This window comes from Nicotiana tomentosiformis, chromosome 7 (genome assembly GCF_000390325.3).
Source record: "Nicotiana tomentosiformis chromosome 7, ASM39032v3, whole genome shotgun sequence".
NCBI lineage: Eukaryota > Viridiplantae > Streptophyta > Magnoliopsida > Solanales > Solanaceae > Nicotiana > Nicotiana tomentosiformis.
Window position 1 is genome coordinate 49,030,310 of NC_090818.1, and position 25,449 is coordinate 49,055,758.

A 25,449-nucleotide genomic window follows, 5' to 3' on the forward strand; every position below is an offset into this window, starting at 1 on the left:
GTTCTTAATTGATATTGTTTTGATCCTTTTACCTCTTAAGGCATTTAACTTGTAAAATGAGCACTAAAAGAAGTAAGGAGGGAACTTGGGTTGATTTTGAGTGGAACCAATGAAAGAAAGAAAGGTACACATATGTTGTAAGAGATACACCGCTAGCGAAAATTATAAAGAAGAGAAAAATTACAAAGAAAAAATAGTTTTAAAAAAAAGAGAAGAAAAAGAAAGAAAAAATTATGTAGATAAACAAATTGACATCTTATCTTTGTTAGTAAGTGTGAATCAAAGTAGTGCTTAAAGAAAAAAAGAACGTCTTTGGGGTGATATTGTTTGTGAAGTTGAAATTAGATTAAAGAAATATGCGCTTAAAGTTGATTATGTGATGTTTTAAAAGTACTTCAGAGGGTTAGTCATTATTTCTAAATATATCCTACCCGTCTCTTAGCCCACATTATAACCATAAAGAAGTCCTAATTGATTTTAGACTGAGTAAGCCTACATAAGTAGACGTTTACATAAAGGGCAAGTCTATGTTACCAATTGCATGCATGTTACTTCTTTGTGAGAGTGAGATATTTCTGTGATATATGTGAGTTCTTAAACTATTGCTTAGGATTTCTTCTTCGGGTGACAGTGATTTTATATGGCGTTTATGAACATATTTTAAGGTAGTTTATGATGTTTTACAGTGGTGAACTGCTGTGGTGCTTTATTTTTTACTATTGCTTAGGGTTTCTTCTTTTTCTTTTTCTTAATTACAGAATGGATTCATTAGATTTATTGTTGTTTTTGACAAATTGATGATTGAGTTTTGTTCTTGATGATTTTTGGAGGTTATATTTCAAATTTAAGCTCATTTGGAGTAGATTTAGGTGTTAAATCGTATATTGAATTGTTAAAATTCAAAAAACAAATTTATGTTTCTAGGCAATTTGCACTTCAGCCTGATTTAGCCTTAAGTGCATGAAAACGTAAGTTGTACTTCAGACCTATTTGGCTTTAAGTGCACATGAAGTGTAATTTTTTCACTTCAGACTTATTGGCCTTAAGTGCATGAAACCATTGGTTGCACTTCGGACATATTTGGCCTTAAGTACATTTGAAGTGCAATTTTATCACTTCAGACTTATTTGGCCTTAAGTGCATGAATTGGTTGTACTTTAGACATATTTGGCCTTATGTGCATCTGAAATGCAATTTTTTCACTTCAGACCTCTCTAACCTTAAGTGTACGAAAATATTTATTGCACTTCAGACTTATTTGGCCTTAAGTGCATTGCACTTCAAACTATTTTTTTTTTTAACTTCAGACCCGATAAGTCTGAAGTTGATCGTAAAGTAGATAGGCTTGCAAATTTTTTTGCAAAGTAGATATAGCTTCAATTGTTACCCCAAAACCGGGTATAGATACAAAAGCCTCATGCGGGCCTCCCCACATCTTTTTATAGGGGACCCTTTGCAAATACCCACCCACCAACTATTTACCCGCCCTACCCATAAAGTTTTTCCCCTACCATTTTATTTAATGCACAATCCTTCCAACCAAAATAAAGTACGAAGCTACTAAAACCAAGCCAATTCATGCTAAACCCAAGCCAAGCCAATTCAATCCAAACCAATCCAAGCTATGTTAAGCCAAATGGGTAAGAAAAGTAGGGTGGGTAGGCATTGGCGGAGCCATATTGAAGCAATGGGTGTCAAGCGGCACCCCTTCGCCGAAAAATTATACTATTTTGCGAGATAATTTTTTTTATTTTATGTATATTTACTATACGTTAACTCCCTTCGACTTTTCGATATATCTAATTATTTATATTTTGACACCCGTGGATGAAAATTTTGAATCCGCCACTATGGGTAGGTAGGTTGGGTAGTTAGTTGTAACTAGCTTTCAAATTGGTAGAGAAGGGTAATCAGTTTAAGCTCAATGTATATTTTGCATAAATTGCTCCTTTTTATAAAAAAAAATATAAATAAGAAATATTTAAGAAAAAATTCAGAAACCTAGCAGCAATAATTTTATATATGTGGCAACTAAATAAATATACTCCATCACTCAATTCCATTGAAATATGAACGTTATTTATTAATTCTTAAAAATAAGCAAAAACAAAAAAAGGAAAGAGAATAACTTATCTAAAATTAAATTTTCTTCCAAATTTCACTAAAATAGGCATACCACTTAACGACACATATAAACTACCGAACTTTCATGAATTACTACAATATTAGACTAATTGCTACTTTTCTTGAACTGAAATATACATTAACTCAATGTGTTCTCTTAAATAATATCAGGGGCGGCTTAACAACGTAGGTGCCCTAAAGTCAATGATGAAAGGTCTTAAAAAAATTAATATTTTTATTTGAAAAGTATTTCTCAAAATTTTTATATGCATAGTTTTTAGTAACTTATTGGCATAATTGACCCATTTAATCTCTTTACTATTAACATTATTCATTAATTATGCCTATGCATTTGGAAAAAAATTAAGATTTTTTTAATCTAACGAGTATATCTTGATTTAAGGGGTCTCTTTCGTATAATGGCGGTATATTCCAAGATATTCTATAGAGTGGGATATACCTTCTATATGGAATAGTTAATCCCATAATTTTAGTGTAAAATTTATCAGCGGATTAGCTAATACCTATAACCAAATATTGGATAAATACAATCTCAAATTTTATCCTGGGATTATTGTCTTTATCTCTCGTACCAAACAAGAGTACTATCTTCTACTTGTGATATGTAACAACCCGACCGGTCGTTTTACTTTCTACAACCTCGTTCCCCTATTTGAGACTTCATGTATGTGCTTTCCTATTTTATGACTTGTGGGGACAATTGGTTTGGTTCAGGAAAGGTTCGGGTTAAATTCGAAATACTTAGTTCCTTGGTAGTAGCCTAAGGTGGTCAAGTTTGACCAAAGTCAACAATTTGAGTAAACGGCCTTGGAATCAGGATTTGGAGGTTCCAATAAGTTTGTATGGTACTTTTGAACTTTGGTGTATGTTCTGGTCGAGTCTCAGGCGGTCCGAGAAGGATTCGACACTTATTGTCGGAAGATGGCATTTTGAAGGTTTTAGAATTGGCTAAGTTTAATTTGGAGTGGACCTGGGTGATATCGGAGTGATATCCGAGCCAACTTGACCGCTCCTCAACTATTCCATCAGGTACCTCCTATCTCCAACCACCAGCAGTAATACCAAGTAATTCTACCAGCCAAAGCTTAAACATACGAGAATAAATCACTTAATATTTGTCTATGCAGACCATCACATATATTATAACTAACAACCAAATGGAATATACTACAAAGTAAATGCATATTACTCCATAATGGACTGACCCTAGGTAAATTTCTCCGATGAGTGAAAACGAATGATAGAAAATCGTTCAGATAAAATAGTTTTTACTATGATAAAGATGGACATTTTAAAATGTATCATACTAAGATGTGGAGCATCCACCAAGAAGCTGTACAAACTCCACAATGAAGGAACCTTAGGAAAGGGATACTGCTCACCGCTGTAATATCAATAGAATTTTCCAATAAAAATAATTTCTGCATCTTCAAACTGCAAAATCCAAGAATTATTACATAAGAAAATTTCTCATCAATTAAAATTTCAATATAAGAAACAATAAGAAAAATGACGGGAAGACTATTTAAACTCAAAGGCGAATCCATAACCATTACAAAGTACATATGTTTTTTTTACAAATAATAGCACATATCCAACTGCCAAAAAAATAAGATTAAAAGGGAATATCATTAATTTAAATTGAAAAACATGCATGGATGAGAAAATAGAGGAAAATTCAAGAAAGATTATATTAGATGATGAAATCATGTAATTTTACAACTTAAGGTACCAATTTAAAGACAAATCCTTCCAATAAGAAAATATATCAACTACATGTAAGAGGTAAATGAGCAACATAAATAATTGTTAAAGTTGTTTCAGGCATATCATCAAACACATGGCTACAACTCTATGTATGTTCACGCTAAAACTCTCAATAGAGGCATTTGAACAATTGTTCACAATATGTATGTGCAAAAATCGTATAGAGAACATGAAGAAAGACCACAAAAAGTCACTAAAGAAATCCATTCAAATGAGTTCCGTCTGTGACCCGATTAAATGTTTGGATTTGAATCACTTCACTCGCAAGTCACAAAATAATTTAGTGGCAATTTTGGTAACTCAGAGGCCTTACATGCTGGATTAAGCTCTATCATTTCCCATGATTTATTGTTAATGAGGATAGATATGGATAGCACAACGATATTTAATTCAATCCCAAATAGTAAGAATAATGTTTTAGCAGAAAACTTTAGGAATAGTTTGATACTTGTAAATATGAGACGTCCATAATTAGATTGGAACATAATGAAATTGCAAGCTCATACATATAAAATAAAAAATAAAAAAACTAAAATTGGAGAGTAAAATACGTTGTTAAATAAGCTATTCGTTGTGATTTATCTTGTAATAATCCACATTATCTATTTAAAAAATCAAGATTGAGATTATTTTTAACTAGTTGAACATATTGTGGAAGCACATCATCTTTAAGATTTTAATTCTTTTATAGTTTCTCTCGTGGTTCACATATATATTGTCCGCATTTTCTTACATACTATACAAATAAAGTGAAAAATTAATTAATTACTAAAAGTTAGCATCTTTAAGATAATGAACTCATTTCTCATCCATATAAAGTTAGCATCAAGTAGTATAAGGAGAGTTGTACTAATATATTTACTTATGTCATTCCCGATCTAAACTTTTTAAAGAATTATTTACCTTTTTTTTTTCACTCCGGCACTCAAACTTCGTAAAATAAATAAAAGTTACATAATAGAAACTTTACTCTAAAATAGTATTTTCTTAAATTAGAATTATTAAAAATCAAAAACAGTACAAATGCTTGCTCATAAATGATAAAACTGGAGAAAACAACATAGGTGGGCCGTGGGCATAATCCTCCGGCAAGCCGAGGCCCGAAAGCGCGAAAAGTCTATTTCAGGTCTCAAAATTTGGCGCAAAAACCAAAGAAATTTCCCCAAAATTTCAGTATAATTTCATTTGCAAATCCCTCCAATTCATATTTCAAATATACAACTCCTCAAAAATTTCCCTGAATTCACCTTTCAATGGCAGATTTCGAACCTCCATCTTTCTCTCTAGGGCTTGATTTCGACATTGATTCAGAGCCCCAGTCCACTGTACTACCGACAATCCAAGAAGCTGATGATATTGAAACCCCCACAATTGCTGCGGACACGGAAGATTCAGATCCACCTAGATCTCTCAAACGCCTCCGGCGTGGGCTCATTTCCAAATCCGAACCGGCGGCCCAAAAAATAAAGCTAGGAGATGCTTGGTGTAGTGTGGACGAGGATATTGAAGAGTTTTCTTCTCAGGATGATGAGCCCAAGGGTAAAAGACTCCACCTTTCTTTTAGGGTTTTGTCTTTAGCTACCTTTTTACATTTTGGTGTTTTATTTCCTTACTTTTACTTCTACTTCTGTTGCAACTCCGTCTATTTGAGGCACACAAAATATAGAGGTTGATTTTGGGGTAGTCTATTAGTAGCGAATAGGCTCTTTTTTCATTTATTAACTGGGACTTGTAAATATGTTAAAGCTTGAATATCATATTTCTAGTTTCTGTATCACCAGAACAAAGTTGAATGATGAAGCTTAATTTTGTACTTGAAAAGTTATGAAGTAGCTTAGGAGGCGAAGGTGGATCCAAGATTTTAAGTTTAAGAGTTCTGAATTCAGGTTCCAGATAGATTATTTATACATATTTAGTGGATTCCTAATAAAAATACAGGGTATGTGCCAAAGCTACTGGGTTATGGGAGAACCCCAACTTCTACATTAGATTCGCCCCTGTTGGGCAGTTGAGTGAAATGGATGAATGTAAGACCCTTGTATTTCAATAATGTGCTATTGTGAAAACAAGATTCTGAGTTTAAGCTTGCTTTAGAAATCAAAACTTGCACTAGAAGTTTTGTTAAGATCCTTTTACAATCCAAATATATGTATGTGCTAAAAAAAGTGAGATAAACCAAAATCACTTGGATGGAAGTTATTTCAAACATAATAAATGCGGGATTGGAACAGTACATAATGAAAATAATCCTATATACTACCAAATTAGTTGGGATTAGATATTAATTGTTGTTTAAGGCTTTAAGCCTTGGTGGACATAATTATTCGGTACTTGTATTGGTGGGAGGGAGCAGGTACTTGGTGGAATTAGTCGAGTACACCATTGTTATAAAAAAGGTAACTGTTGTTACACATATAATACGTTTGGTGTTAGGAGTTTCTTTGGTGAGTTAGAGACTGCATATCATTGAGGGATAAGTGTGCAATTTGTCTATGTTGGGATTTAAACTCTGGCCCCATGGTTTTCATTCCCTTGGGTGCAGGGAGAACTTATAATTTGTTTTAAAAGACAAATTATTTTGTACTGGAATGAAATCAGTCCTAGTATAATTAAATGGACATCAAAGATTCATATACCTGAGCTTAACTAGTTTGCAATTGAGTTTTTTGCACAAGGAAAATGTGTGGTCATTTGGCCTTACTATGTACTAGAATCAAAATTTGTGTGTATTGGTGGACATTCTGTTGAGCCGTATGATCTTAAGTAATATGATCTGAAAGATGCACCATCCTCGTTATCTTCTTACTAGGAGTATTGGTTGTTTATGATAATACTCTGTGTATTTCAGTAAAACTATGTAGTAGCAAGATCTCCAGGTCTAGTCTGACAATACTGTCCGACTGCAGATAAATGTTTCTGTAATTTGTTATAAATCTGTATGAAAATTTAATAATAACCCTCATGCATTTTTAATATTGTTCGCATCAGATCATCCAAAGCAGTACAGTTCTGTGTGTAGCAGTTCCAAAATCTCGTTACAGGGGCGAAGGGTATTATCCTCGCAATCTGCAAGCAGATGCACAGGAAGGAAGAATGATGTTTCAAATGTTTCTTCCATTTCCCGAAGTATGGAAACTAGCACTAGCAATTTCGTCTTCCCAGAGCTAACTGTTAGTCCATTGAGAAGGTTCCAGTTGATTGACTCTGATTCTGATGAGCCTTCTAAAAGTGAAGTCATGGAAAAAGAATCAGAACATGTAAATTCTCCTTTGAGCGGTAATCCACACAATACTGGTGCAGATTCAAGTTGCCAGAGAAATTCAGGACTTTCTGCTGGAAAGTTAAAAACTAGAGATCTGTGGGAAGACTTCTGTTCAGATAAGACCTTTAATATTTCAACACCTGCTCTTGATGAGGTTTGTGAAGAATATTTCAAATCAGTAAAACATGGAAAAAACAAGCAGACTATTAACAGTGGTTTAACTGAAAGTAGCGTGCGACCTCAGGGGCCCCTTCTCCCTGCTCACTGTTACTTTTTCCATAAAGATCCAAGAATCCAGGAGCTAGTTCGTGATCGTTTGCCTAACTTTTTTCCTTTGGGTGCTGAGAACATTCCTGGACAAAAGCAAGATGATGCATCAGTTATAGATTACATGTAACTCATTTGCTTCTTGCTTCTGTGCTAGTTTTTTTTTGTCATGAATTATATGACCTGTTCCAAAAATCTATGTGCATGTTGTCTTCAGGGGCCAATTTTGTCATGAAGGATCAAAAAAGACTTCTAAGAATGGCGCTGTTGCGACAAACTCTAGAAAGAGCAGAAAGAATGTGAAACAACCAAATTCTGTGGAGGAATCACAAGGATCCGAGAGATGGGTCAACCCTAAAAGATCTGCTGTGATTCCAAAAGATGCTGGCAGAAGAAGGGTCCAGGCAGTTGGCAAATCAGCGGGTCATTGGTACACAACTGGAGATGGAAAGAAAGTAAGTTGATATTTTATTCAAGTTTTTGGAGCAGGTCATAGATGTACTTGTTGAATTCTTTTTTGTTTAAACAGTCATTGACGATCTTAGCAAATTCAAGAAGCTGTACTATAGATGCTGGTTGCTGCTGAAATTTGGGTAGAGTTTGTACTTGTTTAGCATGCTTAATGTCTAACCATGGTTGGGATATGAATATCAGTGGGTAAATCACTAAATTTTATTCCATTCTCCTGCAACTTGGAGTACTCGTTAGACATTTGTGTGTTTGTGTAGTTTCATGGAATCTCCTCGTTCTTCTAGAATTGATTTGTGACATTCATGAAATCTCTTTGGTGTAATTTTAGAGTTGATTCATGACATCCTATCTTCTGTACATTAATCAAAGAGTTGATCTACTGCTCTTTATCAGGTTTATGTCGCCAAAAATGGGCAGGAGTTTTCTGGTCAAAGCGCATATAGATGTTACAGAAAGGTATATGTTTCTCTATTTTCTTCATTGCTACAGTTAGTAATGGATGTGAACTCTGAACTCTTTGTTCTCTTTTTATGTCAATGTCTTTTTGGCTTGATATGTTGTGATAAATAAAGTTTGATAATTTGAATATCTTTCTGTATGTTTGTGTTTGCTTACCATATGATTTACCTGTGACCAAATTAGCCCGGTCATCTTTAATCGCATAGAACTACTCTTTCGGTCTGGGAATTGGCTTGCCTACCCAATGATTTCAGACTTGATATTAGTTGAAAATAGATGGTTATGGTCAACATTTTGTGGATCCTATATATACACAATCATCTGATGAAGGCATATCCTGTATTTTCCCCTTTTGCAGGAGACTGGAGCTGGTTTTAAAAAGTCAACAAAGAAGACAACCGGTAAAAGGAAAGCAGCTTCAAAGAAGAAATAGAGCCCCTGTAAGAAAAGAATATACACCCCGTGTATTTGCCATGTTCATGTCAATATGTTCTGGAAAAAGAAATTTCGATCAACCAATGTATTGTATACGAATTTGTTTTCTATGATGACAGATAATACAAAATAACTCAGTTCTTGATATTTGACAACTTATTAACTCAACCCAATGCATGATATTTCTACCTTCATGTTTTTCTTCTTTTTCTAATTATGATCCAATAAACTGTAATTGCTTAGGCTATTCGCACTGAAAATGATCATTCTACTAGCAAAATTAATAGCACTCTTTGACATGAAATTTAAAACATAAATACTGTGTAAAAATCATCTCATTATTTTGATGCGTGGAACCATTCATCTCCTCTAAAGTGCTGCTAACGCCATCTTTTGCTATGAAGAATATTTACTCGCAGTCAGTGACTGCACCAATCTACATTCATATACCTTTGAAAACAATTAATGGATGTGTTCATATAGATTAGTTAAGACTTAATACATAAAAATCCTCATAAAATTGGCTAAATTTGCAAATCGCAAAATTAAAGTATGTGCGGTTTTCTATTAGTCTCATGATATATACTTTTTAGCGTTTATTACAAATATAGAACAAAATTTAGTGGGAGGTGTTGTTCACGCGCCAGATATGTGACCAAAGTATCTGCTATGCTCATGCTAATATGTTGTGGCAAAAGAAATTTAGATTAACCAAAGTATTGTCTATATAGTACCAAATTTCTTCTATGATTACAGCAAATACAAAAAGATTCAGTTCTTGATATCTTACAAATTTAAATATGATAATCTGAGGCACAATCTAGCCACGTATAGCAGAATCTTAGTGCACCAGACTGCCCCTTAATAGGCACACTATATTTGATTATGCAATGTTCTGCCAAAGGTCTCTGGAGTTGTTAAAGACTATACGCATCTAATCCTATCATCCTTCATTCAGTCTCTTCAGATAGAATTGGTCTAAAAAAGATAGATAAAAATCAAAGCACAAATAAGAACAAAAATATTGTAAACTAGAAAAGAAAAACAAGTTTAAGAAAGAGTAGAGATATACTTTTCTATAATTCACTTTTTGATTTTGTTTTCTTCATATTTATTTATGTATAACTATAAAATAAAGTAGTTAAATTACATAAAGGATAAAGTTCAAGATTAAAAATTTAAGAGATTTTTACATTCTTATACACAATTTAAAACTTTATTACCCTCCCTACTCAAGTTTCAATTTAATTACTTCCTATATACAAATTTACCAATTATATACACTTTAGGAATTAAATGAGTATCTTGCGCTCTCTCTCCCTCATGCGCTCTCTCTCTCTCTCTCTCTCTCTCTCTCTCTCTCTCTCTCTCTCTCTCTCTCTCTCTCTCTCTCTCTCTCTCTCTACGTCTCTCTCTATCTCTCAATCCCTAATTCCAATAATGTAGAGCAAAGGAAAAGAGAGCAGCAATTCCACCATTGACAGTCATTAAAAAGCTTTGAAGCTTTGAATTCGAATTTAGGTTTTCAAAAATCATTATTTGTTTGGATTGAGTGTTGTTGCAAACAATTAAAAATATTGTTTGGAGTTTATATCTCAATTTTGAGGGTGTTTTGGTGAAGATTAGACTTGATTTTGACTGAATTTCAGATTGAAACCGAAGAAGAAGAAGAAGAAGAAGAAGAAGAAGAAGAAGAAGAAGAAGAAAAAGAAGAAGAAGAAGACATGACATACATTATACTTACGAAATTGTAGTAAAGTTGTAGAAAAATTGTATTATGTTGTTTATATATATATATTTTTTATTTAAATATTATATGAAAGTTGAACAATATTGTATAAAAATTGTATTTCAATTGTATGATATTGTAGTTGTATATAACTGGGGTAGAAATAATGTATATAAGTTGTATAATATATAATTAGCTGTATAAAATTTATTTTTACTATGTATAAATCAGATACAAAATATCCAAAATACATTGTATAAAGTTTGTATAAAAATTGTAGTTAAGTGGTATGATATTGTAGTTGTAGATAAGTTGTATAATATATAATTATTATGTATGCAATTTGTTTTTTGTATAAATCAGATACAAAATATACAAAAGACATATTTGTATAAAATTTATATTTAAATTTGTTGGGTGTGAGATGAAAGGTTTATTGTTATTTTCATATCTCTTCTCTATATCATTAAGCAGCTCTCATGCCAAAGTCTGGTTGATTATGGATATGTATATTTTGCCATAAAGTAGTAAGCGTGGTGATTTCTATATTTTGCCATAAAGTAGTAGAAGATGAGATATGGGGAGAAAGAGAGGATGACGGTACTCGAGATCTGAGGGATTAGATTCTCTAAATCCCTAAATATAAGTTCAATCTGGAGAGCTGCTTTTCTTCATCAAAAGATAGGTTTCAGAATTAATACTGTGATTTCTGCAGAAAACCGACAGCACTTTTGGGGAGGGGGAGGAGGGGGGGGGGAGTTTGACCGAACCACTGGTTATATACATCTCAGTAAGCTCGACCAGGTTCAACCAACTTTGCTGAACTTTTTCCTGAATGTTAAGGATGATTTGTACTTGCTGCAAATCGATACTAAAAAACTTGGGAATGGGTTGGTTTACGAAGCTATCAATGACTCATGTTCAGAAGAGTTTACGAAGCTTGTTTGTTGTAAGAGGGGAGAGAGGAGAGAAAAAAAGAAAAATGGTATAACTAAATTCCTTGATTGAAGGCACAAATAATGGATTGAAAACTTTTTAAGATGGATTGTATACATTTTGTAAGAAAAATGTGTTTAGGTCGGGTAAATACCAAAACATGAACATTTTTCGTAATAAGGTTTCAAATACTGTATAGGAATGAAAAAATCCCAAAATTTAAAGTCAAAAGTTATATTCACGGTTTATAATATATTTAAAGATTAGCCGATTCGCTCAAACTTCAGGACGTCGTATCCTAAAGTTCGAATATTGTGTCCAAAAATTAGAAATTTATGTCCTGAATTTTAAATTAGCAGTTCAGAAATTCAGGACACTTAAATCTGAATTTTAAATTATCAATTCAGAAATTCAGGACATTTCGTCTTGAATTTCAAATTAACAACTCAAAAATTTAGGACACTAAGTCCTCAATTCCAAATTAGCAGCTCAAAAATTTAGGATACTTATTTATGAAGTTTGGACGACTTGTCAAATCTTTAAATACATTATAAATTATGGATATATTTTAAATAGTAGACTTAAAAGTGGCTACCAGTGGAAACAACCCAATAACACAACAAACCAGCCCACTAAAGCCCAACTAACAACCCTTAAAACCCGCGAAAAGAAATGACCGGCTCCCCGAAATCTTTTATTTAAGGGAAAAGGGCCAAATGTACCCCCTATTTTCATATATTGTCTATATTTAACCTCCGTTATACTATCGGGCCAAATTTACCCCCTACCGTTATACTATCGGACCAAATTTACCCATATAATCAACAAACTTTTAAAAGTACCCCTTGATCTGTTAAGTAATCCAAAATCTCCCAAATTTCTTTTATTTAAATCACTTGTTGTTCTTCTTGATCCACTATTTTTGAAATAATTGGCATTTACCTGCTTTCTGAATTAGAGAAAAAAAATAAGAGAAAAAAATATTAAATAATATAACCGAATAAATAAAGTATAGTAAATTGAAAAATATAAAATAGGTAGCTTTTCTAAATTCTAAAACTATTTACAACATCCCAATTTTAATGAGTTCGTTGCACCAAATGTATGGAGACTTTGCAAGTATTAGTGATTGAAGTTGAAGTTTCTCGGAGACTTTACATTGTCTAATTGCTTTAATTAAATGCCTACACATTGTGCACTCTTAAGTTAGTCGATCGAACTCTATACTAACCAGACAATGATAAAATATATTTGAATATACATGTAGATACATGATGATCAGCTGCATATAATACACAATAAATAGATCCACTAAATTCTACGGTGTGTATATGATTGAAAAATAAATAAAATTTTAAACCAATTTTATTTATTACAAGAAGAGAAATGGGTGCATTGGTAATTAAAAAAAAATGAATAATTTGTATAGTCTAGTAACTTAAACATTCACATCAATAGTAATTTTTGAAAATAATGGAGCAAGAAAAACAAGTGATTTAAATAAAAAGAATTTGGGAGATTTTGAATTACTTAACAGATCAAGGATTATTTTTAAAAGTTTGCTAATTGTAGGGATAAATTTGGCCCGATAGTATAATGGTAGGGTTAAATTTGGCCTGATAGTATAACGGAGGTTAAATGTTGACAATATATGAAATTAGAAGGGTATATTTATTTAAACTTTCTTTCTAAAGTCCAAAACACAAAGTTCAAAAGTTTGTCGTTGAGATTATAAAACAGAGCATAACAAAGCCTAGGGCTTTTCCCTTCTCACAATCAATCAAAATGACAAGTCTTTCTTAGTTCATGTGATGTTATCTTATTGTGATCAGAATCTATTCAGTATTTTAACTTTATAAGTTTAGAATCTTTTGAACCCATAGTTCATTCGATTTTTTTTGTTTTTCTAACATATTATTTGTATTTATCTAGTGAATTCTTAACACATATAGATAGTGTGTGAGCCGAATCTACTGGATCGGTTCAACTTACTCCGTTAAACTATAAATCGCCCCCCGCATTGTGATTATAATATGTTCTTACGGCCTATGACTTTTAGGTAATCGCTGCAGAATTCTGCAACAATATACTATCAGATTGTAAAATAGTATTCCCTCCGTTACAATTTATGTGAACCTGTTTGATTTGGCACGAAGTTTAAGAAAAAATGAATATTTTTGGAATTTGTGGTGCTAAACAAGCCACAGTATTTTTGTGGTTATAAAAGTTTCTCACTGAGGTAGTTGTAAGTTTAAGCTAAATTATTACCAAATTTAGAAAGGGGTCGTTCATTTTGGAACAGACCAAAAAGGAAATAGGTTCACGTAAATTGGAACATAAGAACTGATTTAGGGCTAAAGGGCGAAATTCCCCTGCATCTAACTCTGATTCCTTATTCAAAATGATTAAGATTATTGGACTGTACTTATCTATTAGATTGATCAGTTACTTCTTTTTGACAAACTTGTGGAAATTAGAGAAGATCAGCCTCACTTATACCTTGACTAAAATTTACAAAAAAAAAAAAGGAAAAATATCACAGATATGGTGTAGGTAAAACACTTTTTTTCCTTGTCAAGCATTAAAAAGGGAAAAAAAAATGTTTTACTTGCACTTTTCATTCATGAGTTTTTGTTCTTATATATTTCAATTAATCAGCTTCAAGAATTTTTACCTGCACTCATCTTGTTATCATTATGATGCCAGTACTCAATCGTGTTGCCCTTCCATTGAAGACTGTATCAAAACCTATAGCTTCTGGGTTGAACCCCAAGTTTCATTGATCCATCACAGGAATGGCTCAGGTAAATAAATTATTTCATATTTAGGTTGAACACTGAAAAGTATGGGAGGTCTACGGTTCGAATCCTGCTTGCATACCTCCTCGGTCGAGCCCGTCGTACGGGACATGCCTAGTGCGGTTTACCTCTTGTGTGGTTTGCGAGCTATTACACAGGAGCGAGGTTTACCCTATGCGCACCCAAAGGGTAGCAGCTGCGGGTTCCCTTGTTAACAAAAAAAACAATGTTCCCTAGCTCTGAATTCTGATTGTAATGTTTCTTAATACATCTTCAAATCAGCAATTCTACTCTCAGTTTAGATATACAAACTACTAACACTTGAACTTCCTTTTTTGGGGTGGAATTCAGAGAAACGAAGGCGAAAAAAATATGGTCAAAGTTGGTCGTCTTGAGGAGGAGGGACATTCAGGGCTAGCCAAGTGCATTCTTATAGTATATTCCTTTACATCAATCTGGCAATGCTATTTTCTTTTCTAGAACGCCATTGCAATTTACTTATGACTACCATTTTTCTTTGTTTAGATGATAGGTCTTGCAATATTCAATCAACATAAAACAAGTCAGGCACATCATCAGAGAAAGATGGCATTTTTGGAAGGATACAAGGCGGTAAAGCAAGATTTCTATATTTCATTAGGAAGTGTGATAAATACTTGGACACCCACTTATTATTGTTTGTTAAGGTAGATAATGTTAACGATATTATGTTTGAAAGCACATGTTATTTTTGATCTCTTAAATCTCATTATTGTGGCAGGCATTGCAACAATAGAGTGCTCGACGGAAGCAACTCCCAGGGTTGTTTACTGATGGGAGCGTCTCTAAATAATGACGCGCAATTCCTTAAATCTCTTAACATTAGGAGTTTGGTTAACATTGATACTATTGTACGTTGGATGCATATATTTTAATGTTTCATTGATTGAGCGCTTCACTTCTCGCTTTTTACTTCATGTCCTATCATTGTATATTTTTTTTCGTCTTTACCTTCAGTACCATTTGCTTCAACTTGTTTTTTATGGTACATGGACTAAGCATTAGATACCAAACGCAATGAGAGCAAGTATTTTACATCAATTTAGCTACTGCTCAGATCCAATTTTTAGAGCGGGATTGTTGAAACACTCAAACTTATCTTTAGCAGTTAATCGAAATTGGAGGATCAAAATTTTGACTGAAAAGGGCTAAAAATACCCCTATCATTTGGTAAATGGTTTACTTTTGTTCTCCGTCCACTTTTTGGTCCAAAATTGCATATAACATATCTTTCGGTCTATAAACATTCCCGCAACGAATGGAATATTGTGTGGTCTCTTTTTTAATGTGATGGCATCATTTCATTGGGACACGTGGAACCTCAGTCTGAATTGAATTCTACCCGCCCCAAATATTGTTGAAGTTTTTGTTATTTAAGATGAAATAGTCTTAAAATGAGGGTGAATGGGAAATGGAGGGAAAAATAAAATTTTTGAGTAAAATTTTAAGTTTCCCCTCTTGACAATGAGACATTGTCCCATATTGGAAGAGGAAAAGATTTTTGGTGGGTATATATATAATTGCTCTTCTTGTAGCTCTTAAAGAGTTAAGAAAAAAGCAAGCCTCGCGCCGTCGTCGTCGTCGTTCGCTCGGCTTCGGCTTCGGCTTCGGATTTGGTCAAATGATCGATTGATTGATTAATTTCCAATCTGTGGCCAAGTGCTTGCTGTATTGACCACCAACTGTAATAGCAGCCGCCTAATGCTCTTCCCACCATGGCCTAGTGCATGCTCCACCATAGAGTGTGGAGGGTCGTTCATCTTTAAAGCTGATTGCTATAAATATGTGCAGCAGCTGTTGAAGAAAGACACCAAACTGAAAACGCTCAACTTTGGCTATACATTGCACTCCTTCCCCTCAGCATTTCCATACGATTTTCTGAGTTCCTACTCCTTTGTTCTGCATTGTTTTAACTTCAAACAAAGCAACTGTAAGTGTGATTTGCTACCGAACTTTGTGTTCGCTGAAACACTGGGGTTTGAAGTACCGCTACACCAGTGTGTGATTCGTTCTATCATGGGAGGAAATAATCCATAACCTTGGGTACTAGGAGGGGATTAAATTCCTTAAGGAAACACTATGAATTCAGTGGGCTCGAATTAATTACTGTTTCATTACGATAACTTATATTTCCCAGAATTATTATTTACAAATATAGCAATATTGGCGGGACTAACAAATACAACCATATGCATTATTGTGTGGTATTCCTTCACATCAATCTGGCATCGCTTATATTTCTAGAATGCCATAGCAATATATTTATGGCCATTTTTCTTTTTTTTAGCCGATAGCTCTTGGTCTTGGATTAGCAAAAGAAAATGAAAAGCGTCGGGCACAGCACGAGAGAAATTAAAGATAGCCTTTTCGCAAGGATACTTGCTGGTAAAGTGGAGCATTATGATTCTTTTTCTTTTTCAAAAAACGAATTGTTGGTAAATATACATTGGGCAAAACGTGTGCTTTGTGGTCGACCGTATAAGAAACGACACAATGATAATGGAACAGTAACATCTGGAACTGACATTTCAATATAATCATTAAGGTTGGTGGTTTAGTTATCACTTATCATATTGTTAGAAAGTTTCATGTCTTGTAAAGAACTATGGTAAATGGTTTCATTTCCTTGAACATACTGTATCAAATCAGCTGTGTAGCCCTTCAACCAGATGCATATATTGCTATAAGACACTTTAGCTTAGCCAAAGCATCCAAAAAGGATACATCTAAATGAATTATTTCGTATTTAGGCAAAGGAAAGTTTAGAACTGTCCTCTAGCTCTGATTATAAATTTTTTAATACATCTTTGAATTACCAATTATATTCTCAATTCAGATATGCAAACTACCAACACTTGATTTTTTTTTTTTTTATAAATATTATTTTTGTGTTGATGAATTCAGAGAAAGCAAGCTGAAAAGATGTCTAAAGTTGGTCGTGTTAACAAGGAGGAGAGTTCGGGGCTAGCCCTTTTTACAGTATTCCTTCGCATCAATCTGCCAATGCTATTTTTCCCCCCGAGAAAGTCATTGCAATTTATGTAGTACTACCATTTTTCTTTCTTTAGATGATGGGTTTTGCATTATACTATCAAGATAGAAAACGTACGAGGCTTCACGAGGGAAAGATTGCCTCTTTGCAAGGATGCACGAAGTCTAATCTCTTGTGTATCTTAGCTTATGCATTCACTAAAAATTGGATACCAGTTGTTATTATCTGTTAAGGTAGATTATGTTGGAAAGCAATGTTATTTTGATATCTTTCTCATTATCATGGCAGGCATTGCAAGAATATGGGTTTCGATTGAAGTGAGACTCTCATTTCAGGGGCGGAGCCAGGCGCCTCAACAGAGGCGGAGTCAGGATTTCAAACTTATGGGTTCGAGATTTTAATCATTTTAAGTTACTGGGTTCTAAATTAATAATTTATATATAGTCAATGAATTTTTTAAGAAAAATAGAGAGTTCAAATCAAAGCTACTGGGTTCGGCCGAACCCGCTCTCGACACTCTAGCTCCGCCCCTCACCTCAACTAATACGAGCAAACTGATCCCAACTTGAAGTATCCGATTCTTAGAATCTCAAACTTTCGAAGTATGTTCGATGTTGAATTAAGTATATTTAATTGAAAAGTAATTGTTATAGTAATAAAATATTTACATGTTAACAGCTTTAGATATTTCATTAATTGAGCTCTTCAGTTCTTTTTTGCTTCAAAGTTTTATCGGCATCGTGTTTTTTCCCCTCTTATTTTCGGGTTAAAAATGCTGGAATTTCTGTGTTGACTTGTTCTTGCTATGTGTTACTACTTACTAGTACCATTTGAGGAACTCGCTTTTAATTGGTTCACAGACTAATTATAACTGAGTGATTTGGGTCAATTGGTTTTTTCCTCGTTACAAACTTGTATTTAGTTTTATGATCTCATCTCTTTTTTTTATACATGAGAGATTTGTTTTTACACATAAGAGATCTTTCTTTTACACGTAAAAGATCTAAAAAAGATATTTTCTTAAATTCAACATTGTAAAAAGCCTTATAGACCTAAAACCTCGATTTTTTATTTGGCCAAACTCCAGGGAAGCTAAATGCACTTTTTATTCTAAAACGATTTTTTTTTTCTTAGGTTTAGCATGTTTGGCCAAAAACTAAAAGTGATTTTATGCCGCAGTAGAAGCACTTTTTCTACGGGTGGGGAGAAGCTACAAATTTCACCGACTTGCTCTTAAATTAAAAGCAGCAAGAGCAAGTAAGTAGGCTTTTCTCCGTAAGAACAATCTTGACTTTCTTTATACTTTATAATATAAGGCCCTTTAAACGATCGTAAATGGCCTCAAATGTAATGACCTATGAGAGAAGGATTTTTAGAAAAGAAAGCATACCAATCCGGCAAACAAAGCAAAACAACGGCTTTCTTTTTTCAAGGAGCAAATGGAAAAAAATATTTTTTTCAGGAAAAAAATATTCTTACAAAAAGTTGCATTAACCAAATTGTCTCTCATTAGTTTGAGCCGTATGGTTAACTAATTGAGGAACACTACCTTTTGTAGCATGTTTTATAATTTTTAGAAGGTGTGGTATACTTTGTCAAGTATGATTCCAACTTTATTATGGGTTTCTAGGGTGTTAGCTCAGAAGGTCAGCACCCCACACCCTTGCAATCTCAGAGTTGTGAGTTCGAGTCATAAATGAGTAATAACTCCAACAAAGGGAGCGGGGTAAAAGAAAAAAAAGAAGAAGAAAAAAAGAAGACATTGGGACTTGGAAAACAATATCCTACATATGGTACATATTGAAAGACTCCTTGTGATCGATGAGAATTAACATATCGGGACTTTGGAGTAAGTCATAAACAAAATTTTTTTGAGAAATGGAACCAAATTAATATACTTATAGTTAACGGTAGTCATAAGCCCGTAATTCGATGAGATCAACGTTGAGTAGTCTTTTAGTTTACGACAATAATGCAACTGTAATAGACTTTGGCAGAAAGGCATTCCAGCTTAGCGTTGTAAAACTAGATTTAATTTCCCTCTCATTGCCAAGCCAAAAAAAAATTATAATAAACAAATAAATAAAGAACGAGAACTTCATTATCTCAATTCTCTGTTGAAGTTTTGTTTTTAAGATGAAATAGTCTTAAAATGAGGGTGAATGGGAAATGGAGGAAAAATGAAATTTTTGAGTAAAATTTTAAGTTTTCCCCTCTTGATAATGAGACATTGTCCCATATTGGAAGAGGAAAAAATTTTTGGTGGGTATATATATAATTGCTCTTCTTGTAGCTCTTAAAGAGTTAAGAAGAAAGCAAGCCTTGCGTCGTTGTCGTCGCTCGGCTACGGCTACGGATTTGATTGATTGATTAATTTTTTGAACGTAAGATTATCCACATTTGTAACGGATATTTTTCAATCCGTGTATTGACCACAAGGCAGCCGCCTAATGCTCTTCCCACCATGAATGTGCTTGCTCCACTATAGAGGGTGGACGATTGTTCTTCTTCAACACTGGCTGCTATATATATGTGCAGCAGCTGTTGAAGAAAGACACACAAGACACAAGACTGAAAACGCTCAACAGATTTGGCTATACATTGCACTCCTTCCTCTTAGCATTTCCATACGATTTTCTGAGTTTCTACTCCTTCGTTCTGCATTATTTTTAACTTCAAACAAAGCAACTGTAAGTGTGATTTGCTACCGAATTTTGTATTCGCTGAAACACTGGGGTTTGAAGTACCGCTACACCGGTGTGTGATTCGTTCTATCCTGGGAGGAAATAATCCATTACCTTGGGTACTAGGAGGGGATTAAATTCCTTAAGGAAACACTGTGAATTCAGTGGGCTCGAATTATTTACTGTTTCATTACGATAACTTATATTTTACAGAATTATTATTTACATATACAACAATATTGGCGGGACTAACATTCAAAAGGCATATTCCTTTTGTAGGATCTAATATATAATGGATAAAGAAGTGGACAGTACTTAGATCCAAGTCTTTAGTTTCTTTCCCCACATGATCACGACTGGCTCAGAATTTGACCAAATTCGCAATTTGTGATTTCTACCTATATATTTCATGTAGTTCAGAAAAGAGTCGAGAAATTATAACTGTGCACCAGTGTTTTTAAACTTGGATCTTAATTCCTAACTTATTATGGTGCAATTCAAATTGTGACATTTTCTTGTTGTAAATGTAGTGTTCAGACTAATTTGTATGCACGTGACCAATTGATCAGGATGTTACATTACTCTAGCGTAAATATTAACTAATTTTGTCCACTTATACTTTGATACACAAGAAAAAAAATCATCTACTGATTGACCCTTTTTTTTTTTTGTCTTTATTGAAATTTGAAGTCTTTTCTACCTTCATTGACAGTTAAGTCACATCCTTGGATACTTCGAACTATAATATCTTAATAATTTATTTTCTCTATAACTATATCACAGTGATTAACGAACAATAATATTTTTATCATTAAAACAACTCAATAATCAAGATAAAAGATATTAAATGCAATGACAACAGTACAAATCTTAGTGACCGCTTTAATACTATTGAATAATTAGATCTTTTTTCCTATACAATTGAAAAGGGGGGAAAAGGGGGATATATGTAGGAGTGGTAGGAGTCCGGAACCAAAGTATGGTTCTATTGGACTCAAGCGATCAAAATAGGTAGAAAAAAAAAAGACTGGGCCCCATAATATATATATATATATATATATATATATATATATATATATATATATATATATATATATATATATATATATATATATATATATATATATATATATAGCGCGGTTATTTACCACGCTATACATAAAAATTTGAGCCCACTAATATTTATTGTATTGAATTAACTAACACACCAATAATTCATAAGGTATAGTGCGGTCAATAACAGTGTTATACATAAAAGTTAGGCCCACTAATAATTCTTCTAGACTTAACTGACACACCAATAATTCATAGGGGTATAGCGCGCATATTTAAGGCGCTATACATCAAATAATTGTACCCTCTCCCCCTCCCTCCCCCTCCCCCCCGGACTGGTTTTTTCCTTATTTAAAGAGTTAAAAATCCATTCAGGATCTTTCAAATCTTCCGAAATATTTGTTCGTTAAGTTATTTTGGATTTTGTCATAATGTCTGAAAAGCGAAGAACTAGGGTTTCATTATGTTGGGGTAGGGGGGAGGTTGTGGTGGAGAATAACTCAAAACGCGATAGTTATTCTACACAGTGTCATGTTAAGTTGCCACTTACAATGGAGTATGATACATTGATATCGTTGTTATGTAAAAAAAATGAGTGTAAGCAAACGTTCGGTGAATATTAAACTAACCGGAAGATATTTGTATTCTGTTACTCCGCTAGGAGTTTGCTTGTTATGCTGAGTTTAACATCGAAGACGATGAAACTCTGAGAGATTTTTTGATGTTCTTGTGATAAAAATGTTAGAAATGTACGTCAAGGCTGAAGACGTTCGCAATAATGAGGTTCCGCAAAGTAGGGATATCCCTCAGTCATCGGGTAGTTATTTTGGAGCAGTTTTAGCAGAACATGTTCCGGGTGAAAGAGTTTGGCCTGATCTAAACTTATCTCCACGAGCGAATGAGGAACGGGAAAATAATTTCTCTCTAAATTTACATAATCTACAATCCGAGTGGTAAACTTCAATTTTTCTCTGTCTTACGATGTTTATTTTTATGTATTGAATTTGTATTAACACTCATATATTCCCCAGGGAGTACCGGCCATATATTAATTTTACAAGTTATGAACCAACGTCCAGTTGGAATATGCCTAGTTTTGGTGTGTTGGATTATGGTGGTCCATTCGGGAGTCATCGTTAACAAGATAATATGCATCATGGGATATCAACACAATATGATTTGTAAGTGAAGTGATAAAGTTTATATGTAAAGTTTCGATCAATTTGAGAAACTCATTATTTTATTGGTTGTGCACTGAAAATGAGCAACTTGAAGGTCCTGTCCTAACCCAATTGCCCGAAGATGGCATATTTAATCGGGATCTGACAGATGCGCAGAGTCAGGAAGAGAATAGTGATTATGACAACAATGCTGATGAGTGTGGAGATAACGCAACCTTCCTTGATGAGGGTGATGATGAAGAGGACGAGAATGTTGAACCTGATTTGACGAGGGAGCATGTTCCACCTCCCGTTAGACCAAGAGTGTACGAGTCCCGCGTGTTGTTTCATTCAAGGGAGATTCCCTACCTTGATCATTTGCGAAGTATGTCGGATGTGGCTGCCCTCACAAGGGATCTTGATGAAATTCGGACATCAATGTGAGATGAATCTAAAGCAACAGTGTTGTCAAAGGACATGCTTTTTGCCGACAAAGCACGCCTAAGCAGGGTGGTGCGAATGTACAGCATAAAAGAGTGTTGTGAGATCATGGTTCATGAGTCATCTGCGGACGTATACAAGGTGATTTGTCGTAGATGGTTTACGGGTTATAATTGGATGTTGCGTACGAGGAAGCTGAAAACAAATATGTGGGTTGTGGGTAAATACATTGGTACTCACAATTGTGAAATGGACACATTCAGTGGGAATCATTTTAACTTGAATGTTGACTTGATTTCTCTTGTCTTGATTCCACACATTGAAGCATCCATAAGGTACAATATCAAAGAGTATATAACATTTGTTCACTAGGTATATGGATGTACCATTACCAAAAGAAAGCATTTTTCGGGCGCAAACGTGTGTTTGAAATTATTTATGGTAACTGGGATAAGTCCTTTGCCTCTCTACCCAGGTACATGCCTGCATTGCAATACTTTAACCCTGGGACTGTTGTTAAATAGAAGCTTGAGCGGAGTCCGGGAATACCATAATACATATTTAGATATGTGTTTTGGGCATTTAAACCAGCCATTTATGGTTTTGTACATTGTCGGCAGGTAATATCCATAGACGGTAGTAATGTCTATGGAAAGTATGATATTAAGTTGTTGATCGCCGTTGTAGTAGATGCTAATGAAAGTATATTTCCCCTAGCATTTGCTATTTGTGCCAATGAAAGCCAAAAGACGTGGATATTATTTTTGAACCACTTAAAGGAGCACGTTGTTAGACAGCGTTCAGGTATTTGTCTAATATCTGATCGGCATGGCGGTATTTTAAGTTCTATACAGAATTTGTGTGCATGGCAGAAACCGTATGCCTACCACCGTTACTGTGTTAGGTACTTGAAGGCCAACTTCTAGAGGGCTTATCCGATCAAGGAATTGTATGATTTAATGTTGATGGCTACATCAGATCACCAAGAGTGTAAATTCAGGAGGCAAATGGAATTGATCAGGCAGAAAGACCAAGGAGCCTATAGTTGGTTGATGCGACATGAGCTTGACAAATGGACTTTGCATGCGGGTGGTGGCAGGAGATGGGAAATTCTGACTACAAATGTGTCAGAGTCTTTCAACGGGTTATTGAAGTCTACACGTGGATTGCATGTCACTGCCATGGTGCGGATGTCATTCAAGCAGATGGCAGAGAGGTTTGTTGAAAGATCGAGAGGTGCATCGTCGTTGATGGAAATGGGTGTTGAATTTATGCCAATACCAATGAAAAGATTTGAGAAATACGGGAAGCGAGCACAGTGGAATTCTTTTTTGCAGTATTGCAACGAGCGAAATATTTTTGAAGTTCGCACTACTATTCATCACAACCAGGGGAATAATACTCATACCATTAATGAAGCCAGAAGGTTATGCTCATGTGGAAAATGGTCCATCTATCATATATCGTGCTCAAATGCCATGAAGTGCTTTCAACATACAGGTTTCGCGGCAACGAGGTACGTTAAAAATAATATAGTGTTGCTACATACTTAAACACCTATAGTGGACAGTTGCAGTCAGTGGGTGCTGAGCATTATTGGCCGTCGAAACTATTTAAAATGGTGTGTAACAAGGATTATGTGCGTCAACGACAAGTGCAAAAACAAATGTGTATACGGAACCAAATGGATGTTGGTGATACTGTTTATGCGCATAAATGTGGCATATGTTCCCAAACAGGACACGACCGTCGTAAATGTCCTTCAGCTGGTTTGGCTAGCGGTGGTAATTCAGCTCCCGATGGAAGTTCATCTAATGTGCCCAATTATCAAGGATAGACGTAGTGTTTAGTTACAGTAATTTATTGTTATAAATGTATGTAAATATTTAGATTGCAAAATATATGAAATAAAATTATGTTTTCATTGGGGTTAAATCTAATTGATATTTAGCATTAATACTTCAGTACAAAAATTTAACATACACCCCAAGAAAAAAAAAATTGCCATTCGCCATTATCGTCGTTGTCTAGAACTATTTCATTGTCACTGTCTTCATCTTCTTCGTCAACATCGTGTATGCACCCTTCGGAACCGAGGGCGCCGTAATCTAGACCCCAATTGACACACATTTCTCGCATTTCATCGCTATCATCAACAAGACCACTTGCTTGATTTCTACAATAATATGGGACTCATACGTCCAACGTCTGTGGTAGAAACTTAGGTAGTTCCTCCCACTCGACAACTATTGGGAAAACAAGATAATCACTGTCTCTATGCAATTTTTCATTTTCTAATAAATCCCAGTACTGATCCTCCGTTTCTCCCAGGTAGCTAAGATCATCCATTGCATGATGAACAACTAGTGTCTTTTCCATCTCTAAAATCTCCTTCGTCAAATGAGGAATCATTTCTGGTTCATCTTTGTGTGTTTGTTTGGAAGGTTGCAGACAGTGCTTGTGGCACAACAATCCCATGCGAGTGGCATAGTACTTCATAATCACATCGTTTTGAGTAAAGGGAAATCCATTATAATTTTTTCTCCCCAAATTCACATACCTTCAGGCTTTGTAGAATGCGTTTCGCCTTCAATAATATGCCCTGCAACTTTGAGATCAGTGTGTATATTGATAGACTTATTTTCCAAGGGATGCATAACACCATACCACTTGTCATCAACCAAATCAGTATAGCAACCTAGCGTATTGTTTTCATGTATAGCCACCAAATAAGTATAACAACATGATCGTCGGTAAGGCTGGCAGACTCGGTAGAAGCGGTAGTCGGTCTAGCAGTAACCTACCGAATAA

General features: G+C 34.5%; 3 protein-coding genes across 4 annotated transcripts; all 3 read left to right on the forward strand.

The window, feature by feature from the left end:
- Positions 1–4,985: 4,985 nt before the first annotated feature.
- On the forward strand, positions 4,986–8,953 carry LOC104118090 (uncharacterized). The gene is made up of 5 exons (XM_009629271.4): positions 4,986–5,451; positions 6,901–7,567; positions 7,659–7,896; positions 8,306–8,368; positions 8,730–8,953. Exons 1-5 carry the CDS (start codon positions 5,166–5,168, stop codon positions 8,802–8,804), a joined length of 1,329 nt encoding a protein of 442 aa, XP_009627566.1. The 5' UTR covers positions 4,986–5,165; the 3' UTR covers positions 8,805–8,953.
- Positions 8,954–13,179: 4,226 nt separating this feature from the next.
- LOC104118089 (uncharacterized) lies at positions 13,180–15,215 on the forward strand. Of its 2 annotated transcripts, none has more exons than XR_004512554.2 (5): positions 13,180–13,263; positions 14,178–14,275; positions 14,621–14,704; positions 14,795–14,881; positions 15,030–15,215. XR_004512554.2 is itself a non-coding variant. In XM_033661783.2 (5 exons), the coding sequence occupies exons 2-5, from the start codon at positions 14,267–14,269 to the stop codon at positions 15,181–15,183; spliced, it is 408 nt and encodes a 135-aa protein (XP_033517674.1). In that variant the 5' UTR covers positions 13,180–13,263; positions 14,178–14,266; the 3' UTR covers positions 15,184–15,215. The 2 variants fall into 2 exon arrangements, 1 of the variants encoding a protein (XP_033517674.1); XM_033661783.2 differs by having other exon boundaries at positions 14,795–14,955.
- Positions 15,216–22,746: 7,531 nt separating this feature from the next.
- LOC138895574 (uncharacterized) lies at positions 22,747–24,475 on the forward strand. The gene is made up of 5 exons (XM_070180280.1): positions 22,747–22,973; positions 23,114–23,150; positions 23,259–23,442; positions 23,617–24,154; positions 24,202–24,475. The coding sequence occupies exons 1-5, from the start codon at positions 22,747–22,749 to the stop codon at positions 24,473–24,475; spliced, it is 1,260 nt and encodes a 419-aa protein (XP_070036381.1).
- The last annotated feature ends 974 nt before the right edge of the window (positions 24,476–25,449 follow it).

Excerpts from the sequence above, each read along its gene's own strand:
- LOC104118090 (XM_009629271.4), top strand. The coding sequence starts at position 5,166 with ATGGCAGATTTCGAACCTCCATCTTTCTCTCTAGGGCTTGATTTCGAC. Across the intron at positions 7,897-8,305 it reads CAACTGGAGATGGAAAGAAA|GTTTATGTCGCCAAAAATGG; the intron begins GTAAGTTGATAT and ends GCTCTTTATCAG. Across the intron at positions 8,369-8,729 it reads CATATAGATGTTACAGAAAG|GAGACTGGAGCTGGTTTTAA; the intron begins GTATATGTTTCT and ends CCCCTTTTGCAG.
- LOC104118089 (XM_033661783.2), top strand. Across the intron at positions 14,705-14,794 it reads TAGCCAAGTGCATTCTTATA|ATGATAGGTCTTGCAATATT; the intron begins GTATATTCCTTT and ends TTCTTTGTTTAG. Across the intron at positions 14,956-15,029 it reads ACTTATTATTGTTTGTTAAG|GCATTGCAACAATAGAGTGC; the intron begins GTAGATAATGTT and ends TTATTGTGGCAG.
- LOC138895574 (XM_070180280.1), top strand. The coding sequence starts at position 22,747 with ATGGTTCATGAGTCATCTGCGGACGTATACAAGGTGATTTGTCGTAGA. Across the intron at positions 23,443-23,616 it reads CGTTGTTAGACAGCGTTCAG|ATCACCAAGAGTGTAAATTC; the intron begins GTATTTGTCTAA and ends TGGCTACATCAG. Across the intron at positions 24,155-24,201 it reads ACAGGTTTCGCGGCAACGAG|TGGACAGTTGCAGTCAGTGG; the intron begins GTACGTTAAAAA and ends AAACACCTATAG.